Source organism: Borostomias antarcticus (genome assembly GCF_949987555.1).
Source record: "Borostomias antarcticus genome assembly, chromosome: 8".
Lineage (NCBI taxonomy): Eukaryota > Metazoa > Chordata > Actinopteri > Stomiiformes > Stomiidae > Borostomias > Borostomias antarcticus.
Window position 1 is genome coordinate 29,297,780 of NC_140241.1, and position 14,203 is coordinate 29,311,982.

The following is a 14,203-nucleotide window of genomic DNA, read 5'->3' on the forward strand; positions in this document are numbered from 1 at the left end:
TGTCCCTGTAGGGCGGAGGAGTGAGGAAGTCAGGCGCGTGCGGAGGGGGCTCTGTGGAGGAGAGAGTTTCCTCCTGGCGTCTCTCTTCCAGCCCAGGCCTGCTAAATACAGTCCCTCCGACCGCCGCACAGGTGGGACAGGATGCTAATGACTCTCGCTGTACACCCTCTCTGGACTCTGTGCGTGTGTGTGTGTGTGTGTGTGTGTGTGTGTGCGTGTGTGTGTGTGTGTGTGTGTGTGTGTGTGTGTGTGTGCGTGTGTGCGCGTGCATGTGTGTTAACGAGAGATAGAGAGGAAGAGATCAGCAATAACAGACCTTGGAAAGAAAGAGATGGCAGAAAGAGAAACAGGGAGAAAGAAAGAGGGAGATAGATACAGGAGTTAGATAGATAGATAGATAGATAGATAGATAGATAGATAGATAGATAGATAGATAGATAGATAGATAGATAGATAGATAGATAGATAGATAGATAGATAGATAGATAGATAGATAGATAGATAGATAGATAGATAGATAGCAGTCACCCAGACGTATCTAATGACACTGCCACCTCAGCTGGACAGGAGAAGAGAGTGTGTCTATGTCAACAGCTTCCTGGTAACTAATCCCATCTGTGCGTGAACACTCCGAGATGATTAGGTCTGTGAGGGGGTCCTCAATTACTCTAAAAGCCCACTGAGCACACTAACAGATGTACCGACACGGCAGCACGTGTTCACACGCACGCACACATACACACACACACACACATACTGTACACACACACAAACACACATACTGTACATACACACACACACACACACACACACACATACTGTACATACACACACACAAATATACACACGTACACATACATACACACACACACACAAACACACACACACACACAAAGTGTAATGACACATGGAGACGTACTGTAGATTCTTGCATATGTGTGTGCAGATGGTGAAGTGTGTGTGTGTATGAAACCAAGGTGAATTGGTGAGATTCAGTCATCAGTTATAAAAAAAAAATAAAAAAAATAATAAAAACAAACAAACACACACCTCCCAGTGATGGAGCATGCTAGCAGGTAGCGCTGTGTTTGGGTGGTGGTCACGTGTGTTTGCACGATCCGCACACACACTCACACATACACCCTAAAGCTGATCACACAAATACACAAAAACCTTCCACATCTGAATCTGAATGTGTGAGATCCACATTGTGTATCCCTGCTCTCTATCTCTCCCCCTGCTCTCTATTCCTCCCTCTCTCTGCCTCTTTGCCCCCCCCCCCCCATCTCTTTCACGGCATGTCTCGAAATCGCTCTGAGGCTCACGCTGGCGTCCTTCACACGTGTGTGACCGCAGCCTGAGCCTAACGCATGTTAACGTTGTCGCTTGGTAGGGAGGGATTGGGTGTGACCAAGATTACATAAGCAGTATACACGCTGGTCACCCCTGTGTGACACCCCTGCGACGTCCCCTCCCCCTCTGGTCACCTGGGTCGGGGTGGTCAGCGGGGATTAAGAGCCCGGTCCAGGAGGAGATCTCTCTACCTGAACATATGTTTTGTTGGCTTAGATTCCGTCAATCAATCAATCAATCAAAGCTTTATTTATATAGCGCATTTCATACCCAGAGGCAACACAATGCGCTTTACAGAGAACAAGGGAGGTGGGCAGACATCCCACCCCTACATATTCCAGAGGGAAGCAAAAAAACAGTTTCACCCGGGGGCCAGATAAGTGAGCTGTAAAAATTCTTCCCTGACGCCTCTCAACAAGGCGATCGAGCAAGCTCCTGGAGTATGTTTGTCTACCGGCTAAGAACATTTATAGAGCAATAAATAACATTTATTCCGTCGTTAGTTCTTTCTTGAATATTTTGTTATTTCTTTAGTTCCATGTGTGGTCTCCCTTTTTTTTTTTGTCACGTTTGGATGTCGTAGCATGTCCGTAGAATGTCCTCTCTCCTATGATGCTTTTTTAGCCTCTCTTAAATGTAATTTAATGTAATGTATTGCTTTATAAATGTTCTTAGCCGGTAGACAAACATACTCCTGGAGCTTGCTTGATCGCCTTGTTGAGAGGGGTCAGGGAAGAATTTTTACAGCTCACTTATCTGGCCCCCGGGTGATTACTGTTTTTTTGCTTCCCTCTGGAATATGTAGAGAGTGGGTCGTCTGCCCACCTCCCTTGTTCTCTGTAAAGCGCTTTGTGTTGCCTCTGGGTATGAAATGCGCTATACAAATAAAGCTTTGATTGATTGATTGATGACAGCTCGATAAAAAGGCGATTGTGATAATATACACACATGCACATGCAAACTAAACCCAAACGTGGACATTGACACGTCCCAAATGCACAAACACAGTAGACACACGCACGGACACGCAAGCACACGCTCACATACAGGTACACACACACGCATGCACTCTCTCTCTCACACACACACACACACACACGCATGCACACACACACAGCCCTATCCAATATCAGTGTGGTTAGGCAGACCAAATCACGCCATCCATTACAGAACTTGATTCATCACGCTTATCATCAGCCGCCATTTCCATCAGCTCATATATCTGCTGAGTGTGATGGCGTTGCTGCAGAGCACCTTCTGACACTTCTCTGGGGATACCAGCCTCCTTCCTGCTGGCGTTAGTCTCCAGATATCCCTTCCTACCGCAGATGCTCCGGGCGCCCCCCTCTCACAGTGGCCTAGCGTTCTCTAACATTACACCACTGTCAAAACACTAAATTGAGCCATTTTGTTTGGCTGACCAGTTTTGTTGTAATTTTTCAGTAGTTGTTTATGTATTTTCTGGGGGGCAGAAGCAGTTGGAGTTCATGCCAAAGCGAGAGGTCTCTGGTGGGAGGTATTTCCTTCATGTCCCGGTTAATAGCTTCCTTGGTGCAAATCTAGTTCAACTTCCTAGAGGGAATCGGCACACTTAGAGCAGAGCAGATTTAACATTTTATTTCCGTCCTCCTTTTTAGTGGGAACTGTCGAGATGACTATCTATCTGTTTGTGCATGCACTTGCATGTTGCATATGTACAAAAGCATACACACACACGCACACACACACACACACACACACACACACACACACACACACACACACATACACACGCCTCATACTGTGAAGTCTCACCTTTGCTGCGTCTCCTGCCCCTGTGCTGCTCTGTGTAAAACTTCATCTGGTTTTCCTCCTCAGGGTCAGAGCCTGAATCGACCTGACGGCCAAACACCCCTCCAGACACTGACCGAGGAGAGAAGCAGAGACAGGGAGGAAAGAAAGGGTGAGTCTCATGGAAAATAAGGATTAATAACACGAGGACTGTCAACATAGTCCATGGTCCATCCGTCTTCATCCGCTTATCCGGGGTCGGGTCGCGGAGGCAGCAGCTCCAGTAGGGGGCCCCAGACATCCCTTTCCCTAGCAGCATCAACCAGCTCTGCCTGGGGAATCTTTAGCCGCTCACAGGCCAGTGCGGAGATGTAGTCCCGCCACCTAGTCCTGGGTCTACCCCGCGGCCTCCTCCCAGCCAGACACGCCTGGAACACCTCCCTAGGGAGGCGCCCAGGAGGCATCCTCACGAGATGCCCGAACCACCTCAACTGGCTCCTTTCGACGCAAAGGAGCAGCGGCTCTACTCCGAGTCTCTCCCGGATGACTGAACTTCTCACCCGATCTCTCAGGGAGACCCCAGCCACCCTCCGGAGAAAACTCATTTCGGCCGCCTGTATCCGTGATCTCGTTCTTTCGGTCATGACCCATCCGGTCATAGTCCATGGTGACCGTGTCAAACAGTAGAGAGTGACCTAAGCGAAGCGATGGGGCGCCAGAGACGGACGATGAAACGTTTGGACAAGTTAAGGCTATTTCATTCAAATTATTTTGAGAACAAATCGAGACCCTGCATGTGACAACTTAGAGAAAGCTGGTGAATGGATCTAGCCTGACATAGACCTCGCCTTGGACATCATTACAGGCCCATTAAGACCAGTGAGCAGGGTAGTGAGGGGTGACAAGATGTGTTGATAGGCGAGAAAAGGGAGAGTCATCCATATCAAGTTCAAGGCTTTTATTGTCATGTGTATTTATAAAATACAATGAAATGCACTGTGCCCGGCACTCTCAGACATCAAGACATGACTTAAGACATAAGACAGTAAGACATTACAACAATATGACAGGAGACGTTTACAAAATAAGACATTAAGACACTATAGACACTACGAAATACGACAGTAAGAATTACAAAGAGACATTAAAGTGCACAGAGCAAAAGTAGGAGCATCAGTGATTCATCAGCCTAACTGCCTGTGGAAAAAAACTGTTACTGAGACGGGTATTATGTAGAAGAGTGAGAACAGGCCTGCATACAATGGACATGAGACTGAGGGACTGTCACAACATAAACTATTATTATATATACTATTATTGAACTATTATTGAGCGCAAGGTAAGCCCGGTAAGTAGAATAGTTCGGGGAAACCAGAATTCTTTTGTTGCCAAGCACAGCACACTCTCCTACTCGAAACATCTCAAGGTCCTTTTCCATGACTCATCCATGTAAAACTCCATGAAAACACAGTGGAGTGCTTTTGTACTGAGGCCCCATTCATTCATTCATTCATTCATTCATTCATTCATTCATTCATTCATTCATTCATTCATTCATTCACTCATTCATTCATTCATTCATTCATTCATTCATTCATTCCAATGTTGCACTGCTCACTCGGCTGGAAGCTTTTCAGCCCATCCACCTTCAAAATCTCCACATTTTGCACCCAATCAAGAGAGACCAGGAAGAAAAACAAGAAAGAAATGCAATTACCATGTTTTCAGGGTGCTGGGGTTGGGAGTTGTGTTGTTGCACATTACTAAGTCTACTCGATACATAAGGTACTAATCTATCTCTTTGGAAAGGAAGGAAGGTGGTGGGGGAAAAAAAAACAGAGAACATCAGCATTTGTTGTAGGGCTGGTCTTTGGATTTAATTATGTTCAGGGCAAAGCAAGATGACCATACTTGATAGGAGCTGACGGTGGGATTCATTAGATGTCTCACTGTGTGAAAACTTGTCAGCCGAGTGGGCAGAGTATTGAGTGATTTGGATGAGATGGGGTTCTTTGACCTGATTGGCAGCACGGCCGTGAGGCACTGGGAAATGCATGCTCCTAACACACCGTGTCCTAACTAAACACAACGCGAGCGTCAGCGACAAAATGCGTTCCATTGCTTTGTTTTCTGTTGTTATGTCCTAACTGGACACGAGCGACGCAGCGGGAAGCGGCGCAACGTTTTAACTGCTCTTTTGACGCTCGCCCTTTTCCTCCTGTCGCTCGCGTTGACAGGCGTTCGTTCTTTAACTGTCTTCAGTTGGGAATGTAGACAAATGACGTAACAGAACAGGGAATTTAACGGTTTCAGTTAGAAATTAGCGTTCTGTTGCTCGCGTCGCAAGCAGTTAGGACACGGTGTAAGAGTGGAATAAAGACACACGGTGTTAGAGTGGAATAAAGACACGGTGTAAGAGTGGAATAAAGACACGGTGTTATAGTGGAATAAAGACACGGTGTTAGAGTGGAATAAAGACACGGTGTTAGAGTGGAATAAAGACACGGTGTTAGAGTGGAATAAAGACACGGTGTTAGAGTGGAATAAAGACACGGTGTTAGAGTGGAATAAAGACACGGTGTTAGAGTGGAATAAAGACACGGTGTTAGAGTGGAATAAAGACACGGTGTTAGAGTGGAATAAAGACACGGTGTTAGAGTGGAATAAAGACACACGGTGTTAGAGTGGAATAAAGACACGGTGTTAGAGTGGAATCAAGACGTGGCAGCACCGTCAGGTGCTTGACGAACTGCTTCAGCACTAGATGATGCTCTTCGTCACTTGTTTAGAAAGGAGATGCACTTGTGAGTTCTGGTGGGTAGCAGTACACTGACTACCTACTGTATATGCAATTATGGGAAGCCACTTTGGATAAAAGTGTCTGCTAAATGACTGTAATGTAATGTTTCAAAGAATAGCGCTATCTTCTTTAGATTGGGAGATTGTGGGGGAATTTAAATGACCCATCAGTGGTTATATCTACGATTCTATGTATCCCAGAAAGGGCAGCCTGCTGTGTGAAAGGGTGGTACAACACGCCTCCATTCCCACTCAGAAGGAATGTGTGTGTTTCAGAGAGAAGGGAACTCGGAGAAAACTCATTGGGTATATGAGTGGTGTATTGCGTATCCCAAAGGTCCCAAAGTGTATCCTTCTTCATTTTGATACAGTAGCTTACAGTAGGAAAACATAGAATTTTTGAGGGTAAATCCACCAATTCTGGCTCTTGGTAACACTTTAGAATAACTATCCCTTATAAATAGTCAAGATTTTTGCTCCACTGTCAAGATGTGCTGGTGGGCTAAGATCCCTCACCTGCCTTGTGATTTATATGGGACAAGCCAATCATTCGTTTTAGACCTAGGCTATTACCATAGCTATTTGTTGTGCAGGAAAAAGAGATTGAAGACCAACATAGTGGAGGAAGGAGAAGGCAGAACACCTCTACCCTCCATCATGTGTCTAGCCTACTGTGCGCCAGCAATCATTTCCCAAACGGAGTATCACAACACAAAACTGCTTTCCTGGACCAATCTTCTTATATTAAAGCAATACATCGCGATATTTGGACCTTTACAAACATGTCTGGTGCTTATTCTCCAATTAGATTTACAAAAAGTAAGCTGAATCGTCCAGTCTACTCAGAAAGATAATACATTGACATGTATTACCTTTTAAAACTCGCGCCCCCGGGACGCAGCATTCAGTCTAAGTGCGCATGTGCAAGGTTGTGCTTAAACAACACAGTAGTAGCTAACTATTCCGGCGTCTATGGATATCATGCATGCATGTATTAATAGAACATGCAATGATATCATGGCGGAGGTGAGAGAACTGAAGCGAAACATCACGGAGGAAGCCAGAAAAAGAAAAAGACAATCTGATAACTTTACGACAGTACGACAGTGCACTTACTCGCAGAGCCTGTGGGGGCGCAGTTTCGAGAAAACCGGAGAAAACGCTATGTATTGCTTTAAGTAAGATATCGGCTGGGGGAAAAAAAAATCCCCATAGATTGAGCTCCAATGTTAAGTGCAGTGAACAACAATGCAGGACTGAGAGAAATGTGACTGTATGATTGAATGATTGAATTGAATACAGGAGGCCCTGTCCTGTCACTTGTAAATGTGTGCTGTTGTACTAGATCCCAAATATATCAGCCGGAAAATCCTTGTTGATCACAGAAGGCCTCTCTGTTCATAGACAGCATGTTAACCACAAACGTTCACCTCTGTTCACTGAATTCGAACCGAACCCAGTAGGCCTATTATACATAATGAGTTCTACATTGCTGTGTTAGTAATAAAACGCTTATTTCATGCTTAGCCGTCCGTTACTCCTCGCTGGTTTGGGCTGGCGTTCCAGTTCACCTTCTCGATCCTGAAATAGGTCTCAAGGACCCATCTGTCCATATGTGCATAAGTTTGGATGTAATGTTACACAGGTTGTTCCCCCTGCCTCTGCTAGTTCAGCGATTTCTTCAAGAAGAAACAGGCATCGGTGAAATTCGCTGCTGACTTCAATCAATCAATCAAAGCTTTATTTGTATAGTGCATTTCATACCCAGAGGCAACACAATGCGCTTTACAGAGAACAAGGGAGGTGGGCAGACATCCCACCCCTACATATTCCAGAGGGAAGCAAAAAAACACCCGGGGGCCAGATAAGTGAGCTGTAAAAATTCTTCCCTGACCCCTCTCAACAAGGCGATCGAGCAAGCTCCAGGAGTATGTTTGTCTACCGGCTAAGAACATTTATAAAGCAATACATTAAATTACATTTCAGAGTAAGAGAGGCTAAAAAAGCATCATAGGAGAGAGGACATCCTACGGACATGCTACGACATCCACAGCAGACACGGGGGTGACAGTGGGGCATCCACTGGACCTGGTTAGAAGATAGGAGGGAGAGAGAGAGGCACTAGGGAGAGGGAAGGCAGAACAGGGTTGATGAATTGATCCTTTGTGGTGCTCTGAACTGGGACTGGTTGACGTCAATGTTTATGAATTTAAAGCTTACTGTGATTCAGTGAATTTCACATACCGTAGCTACAATAGCTGTAATTGATTCTCCAACTCAACCAAAGTCAAAGTGGCCAGAAAAATCTACTCTTATAGACTTCATTACAAATAATCCTCATAAGTATTCCTCTGTAAGCATGTTTGCAAATGATGTGAGTGACTACCGTGTTATTGCTTGTGTTAGGGATGCTAACATACCAAAGGTCATGCCTCGGTACTTTACAAAACATGATACTAAACACTTTAGTGACCAGGGTTTCAGGCAAGATTTGTACCTTACTGAATGGAGCAGGGTTGCCTTAATACCTGATGTTGAACTGGCTTGGTTCTACTTTTTAGATTTGTTTATGGCAATTATAGATAAGCATGCCCCTGCCAGGAAGTATGGGGTCAAGGGCAGGGATAAGCCCTGGCTCTGTGAAGAATTATCCAACTTAATTCATGAAAGAAATAACTTCTGGGCGAAAGCAAAAAAATAAAAGTCCGAATCACTCTAGGCTACTTTTAGATGCCTGAGAAATAAATGTACTGCCCTAGTTAAGAAGGCTAAATCTAGCTATTATCTTACCCTCACTACACAACATGTAAATAATCCTCAGAAGTTTGGGCAGACAATCAAATCCTTATCTCCAACTAGCTTGTCTGTTCTCCCACCTTGCATAGTTTCAGATTCATCCACTGTGTATGGCAGCTGAGATGCTCAATTGCTTTAACAATAATTTGGTTTCTTCTGGCTTTATTTTTGATAATGTCACAAATTCTACTGCTAGTGCTACCCAGGTCTCATTTATAACTTGACCATAACCAGTAAGGAAATCCCCAAAGTTTGGAAAATGTCTCATGTTTTCTCCCCTTTTAAAAGGTGGTGAGTCTTCGAACCTTAACAATTAGACAGCACAGAGAGGTACGGACAGATGCACCTATAGGCCTACCACACCCTGAGAGAACCATGCATTTGAAACTACTGTACAGTATGTTAGGGGGATGGTCACAGGTCCTGTAGAACCCATGGGTGAGATAAGACGTAGGTTATAGGTTAAGAATCAGGTTGACAATCAGTACCAAGGGTCAGGAATTTCTGGGCTCAAACTGAGAAACTGCAGAGTCAGTTCCCAAGTTACTCTAGCCAAGGTAGTCAGAATGAACCTGGCTCAGGTTTTTAATCTCCAGGTGCACCCTCAAAAAAGGACACTGCCAGTCTTCTGTGTCCCAGAACCTCCTGAGGGGGCACATTTCTTGTAGGCCTAATGATAGTACTGGGTTTGCAGAGCTTCACACTTTTTCTAGCTCTTTCTCTGAAGAGCAATTCCAAGTTTGAAGCATTGTACGTAGTTAACATGTCCAATTGTTCAACTCATGTCGGAGGTTTTGCTCTTATTGTTGCAAACGAACACTAGTTAGCCAGCTAGTAACAGCTACTGTAGCATAATGCCAATTTGCTTTATGTAACTGAATCAACTAACAATCATAGGCCCTGCTTATCAAGCAATCTATGATGTACAGTGCTAATGTCTAAAGCATGTCCTATAGTTTGTCTAACAATAGAAGGACACAGGTTACATTTTGTAACATATACAAAGTTGCCGTCATCGCAACAGTACAGGACCAGAATAAAGCCTGCTCTACAGAACCAACAGTACCAGACCAGAATAGGAGTCTAGTCTACAGAACCAACAGTACAGGACCAGAATAGAGCCTGCTCTACAGAACCAACAGTACAGGACCAGAATAGAACCTGCTCTACAGAACCAACAGTACCAGACCAGAATAGAACCTGCTCTACAGAACCAGCAGTACAGGACCAGAATAGAACCTGCTCTACAGAACCAGCAGTACAGGACCAGAATAGGAGTCTAGTCTACAGAACCAACAGTACCAGACCAGAATAGGACTCTAGTCTACAGAACCAACAGTACCAGACCAGAATAGGACTCTAGTCTACAGAACCAAGTGTACAGGACCATAATAGAGCCTGGTTTACAGAACCAACAGTACAGGACCAGAATAGAACCTGCTCTACAGAACCAACAGTACCAGACCAGAATAGAACCTGCTCTACAGAACCAAGAGTACCAGACCAGAATAGGAGTCTAGTCTACAGAACCAACTTACTGGACCATAATAGAGCCTGGTTTACAGAAGGAAAAATGGACGGAATGTTTTTTGTCTGTCATTTTATCACTTCAGAACAGCAATTCATGTTCTGCTCCATCAACACATCAGTGAAAGAAAGAAATAACCTCAGAAAAGAGAGATAATAACATTGAGTCTCAGAGAACAGTATTTCCAAGAACAAAATGAAACAAAAACAAACAAAATGAAACAAACACTCAACCTCCATCACAGTCTCGTTCTATTTACTCCTTTGACCAAAGTTGCATCATGTGAAACTGGAAACTCATTGCCCTGAGCTGTTGAAGTTAGTCCCAGACTGAGATGTTCTTCATCACTAAGCACACCCAGCCTCACCCCCGACCCATCAACCCCAGTTGGCATTTCGATTTCAGTCACGTACCATTAGCGTGTCGATTGATGAGAGCTTTAATTGTTTAATCGCCAGGGTGTTTTGAGGGAATTGAGTAGATAGCTGAGGTCAGCCTGTCCTTATGGAGGATAGATCCTCTTGCCTCTGACAGAATATAGGACATCATCATTCATTGTCCAATAGATCAAGCCCCCCAAACATGCCCCCCCGCCCTTCGTTTACTTCCTGGTTATACTGAGGCGTGTTGTGATCACTCACTCCCCCCTGGTTCCCCATGCCTTTTAAGATGGGGGATGGGAGCCAGGACCATCCCTCACTATGTTTTCTGCTACCTTTTTATCCCTGTTATTCTTGTTAGCCTAGAGATTCAAGATTCAGGATTCATTTTATTTGTCACATGTAATGTACGGTGTGCAGTCACAGTGAAATGTTGCTGCAAGATTAGTCTACAGATAAACTGTAACCTCCAAGATTATGCTATAGATAAACTGTAACCTCCAAGGTTATGCTATAGATAAACTGTAACCTCCAAGATTATGCTATGGATAAACTGTAACCTCCAAGATTATGCTATAGATAAACTGTAACCTCCAAGATTAGTCTATAGATAAACTGTTACCTCCAAGATTATGCTATGGATAAACTGTAACCTCCAAGATTATGCTATAGATAAACTGTAACCTCCAAGATTATGCTATAGATAAACTGTAACCTCCAAGATTAGTCTACAGATAAACTGTAACCTCCAAGATTATGCTATAGATAAACTGTCACCTCCAAGATTATGCTATAGATAAACTGTAACCTCCAAGATTATGCTATAGATAAACTGTAACCTCCAAGATTATGCTATAGATAAACTATAACCTCCAAGATTATGCTATAGATAAACTGTTACCTCCAAGATTATGCTATAGATTAACTGTAACCTCCAAGATTATGCTATAGATAAACTGTAACCTCCAAGATTATGCTATAGATAAACTGTAACCTCCAAGATTATGCTATAGATTAACTGTAACCTATACCTCTGGCTATCACGGTTGATAATGAACATTCCCAACTCGGCCCGTTTGATTTCAGGGGGACAAAAAAACCTTTTTGGGACATGTTCCTGGCAAAATTATGTAAATGCAAATATTAAGGTACTACAATGGCTTAAAGAGTCAGGGTTAGAGGGTTAGGGTTAGAGGGTTAGGGTTAGGGTTAGGGTTAGGGTTAGGGTTAGAGGGTTAGGGTTAGGGTTAGAGGGTTAGGGTTAGAGGGTTAGGGTTAGAGGGTTAGGGTTAGAGGGTTAGGGTTAGGGTTAGAGGGTTAGGGTTAGGGTTAGAGGGTTAGGGTTAGAGGGTTAGGGTTAGGGTTAGAGGGTTAGGGTTAGAGGGTTAGGGTTAGGGTTAGAGGGTTAGGGTTAGAGGGTTAGGGTTAGGGTTAGAGGGTTAGGGTTAGGGTTAGAGGGTTAGGGTTAGAGGGTTAGGGTTAGGGTTAGAGGGTTAGAGGGTTAGGGTTAGAGGGTTAGGGTTAGGGTTAGAGGGTTAGGGTTAGGGTTAGAGGGTTAGGGTTAGAGGGTTAGGGTTAGGGTTAGAGGGTTAGGGTTAGGGTTAGAGGGTTAGGGTTAGAGGGTTAGGGTTAGGGTTAGAGGGTTAGGGTTAGAGGGTTAGGGTTAGGGTTAGAGGGTTAGGGTTAGAGGGTTAGGGTTAGGGTTAGAGGGTTAGGGTTAGGGTTAGGGTTAGGGTTAGAGGTTAGGGTTAGAGGGTTAGGGTTAGAGGGTTAGGGTTAGAGGGTTAGGGTTAGGGTTAGAGGGTTAGGGTTAGGGTTACTCCAGCAGACCGTCAGGACCGTCCTATAAGTCTATGAGGTTTAAGTCTATGTAATCAGGGCTGAATTACATTGAATGCCTTCAGTATGTAACTGATCTAAAACGTAATTTATTCCCTCTACTGGGAGAATACATCGATTTTTTTGGTATTATTTCTTCTCTCCTCTCCATGATCAAAAGCTTAAAGTGCAGTGATCCCAAGGATCAAACAAGACTAACACACAGAAGACTGACATTAGATGGGTATTACTCATCTCCTTAGGGTATGGGGCATGGGAGCATATTGAGCAAACAGCCCCCAGTGGGGTAAAAGGGAGGACAACTTGGTATATTTTGTTATCTTCTGATAACGCCTAGAGGGGTTGCAGAAAGCTTAACGACAGTGTCTTGTGGTTATCTTAAAGGATTGTAAAGAGATCAAAGTGAGACTGCAAAGAGCCGGTTTATAAGGCTTTTAGAAAGCATGTTACTGTAGGTGATTGAGTGTTCATCTTGTCTCGGGATCTCGAGGGAGATTTAGCAGATTTCTGTTAGAAGCCACTATTTCTCCTGCATTTATTTCGTACCCCTCCCCAGTGTCATCAGCATCACATTCAGAAACAGGTTTTCACATACGAGGAATTGGCTTTGGACTGTTGGTGCATAACGATAAACAAAGTGCAGGGACAAGATGAGACAGTCCCAAAAAGTGGCAAATACAATTCAATACAACACAAAATAAGTCATGCTCAAATCCCTAAAGTATTAGTTTTGTCTTCCATCCCAGCACGTTTAGATCTAGATATGGACATACTTCAGTGGCTTCGTGAGAGGTAGGGAACTCTCTAACACACACACACACACACGTGTACAACCCACCCCCCCAACCACACACACACACACACACACACACACACACACACACACAAGCGCATTTGCACACCATTCCTAGCAGAGAACACACTGGGGACATGTTCCAGTTTGATTTGCAAATTGAGCTCCAGAGAGGACGAGCAAAATACCACTGGGGAACGACCACTAGATCAAACACAGAGAAAAGAGACGGCCCAAAAAAATTAGAACGGGCTTACTGTAAGATGCTGCATATATATACGCCCCCAACGAGTCTGTGAGGAAAACCATACACGTACAGGGTGGGTATAGTACGCACACACACACCACACACACACACACACACACACACACTAATGATGTTCTTTTCTACATGCTTCTTTGGTGCTGTAGTTGTTGGAAGAACATGGAAACATCACGCTTCAAAATGCAAGCGTGGCGAGCTGGCGCCCACGACCGCCGTAAACAACCGTAACTCATAACCTCCGCCGTTCTCTCTACCGCCCTCTCCCTTTCCTTCTCCCCGCCTCGTCCCCCGACGGCGCCGCTGCTGTCGGACACAGACAGCTCCATGAACCCATCTAGTCAGGCGGGTGAAGGCTAAATTCCAGAGCATGTTAGCCCAACCCTTTCTCATTAAAGGGGGCATATCTCGGTCTACCTCACTCGCACGCTCCCCTGCAGGGAGTGTCTGACACCTCTCTCACACCTTCCCTTCCCGGGCACTCTGCCACTCATCTCTCTCTCTCTCCCTCCATCTGCCTTTGGTCCTAAACACCCATCAGCAGCAACGACAACAACACAAAGCCGAGAAGCTTCACACTCCTCGAAAATAAATCTGTTTGGCAAAAGGCATTAGAAATAGACAAGTAAAACGGTCCAATTAAAGCTCGCCCTCTCTATCTGAGCGAAGCAGCTCTATCAACA

At 44.6% G+C, this 14,203-nt stretch overlaps 1 protein-coding gene across 1 annotated transcript in view; it reads right to left on the reverse strand.

Moving 5' to 3' along the window:
- The window catches only part of astn2 (astrotactin 2), a gene marked incomplete at both ends in the record, with an annotated part of 261,038 nt that overhangs the window by 121,045 nt on the left and 125,790 nt on the right, over positions 1-14,203 (reverse strand). Inside the window, one exon of the mRNA XM_084442591.1 lies at positions 3,148-3,255. Coding sequence (XP_084298717.1) covers positions 3,148-3,255 — 108 coding nt within the window. The remainder of the gene's footprint in view (positions 1-3,147; positions 3,256-14,203) is intronic.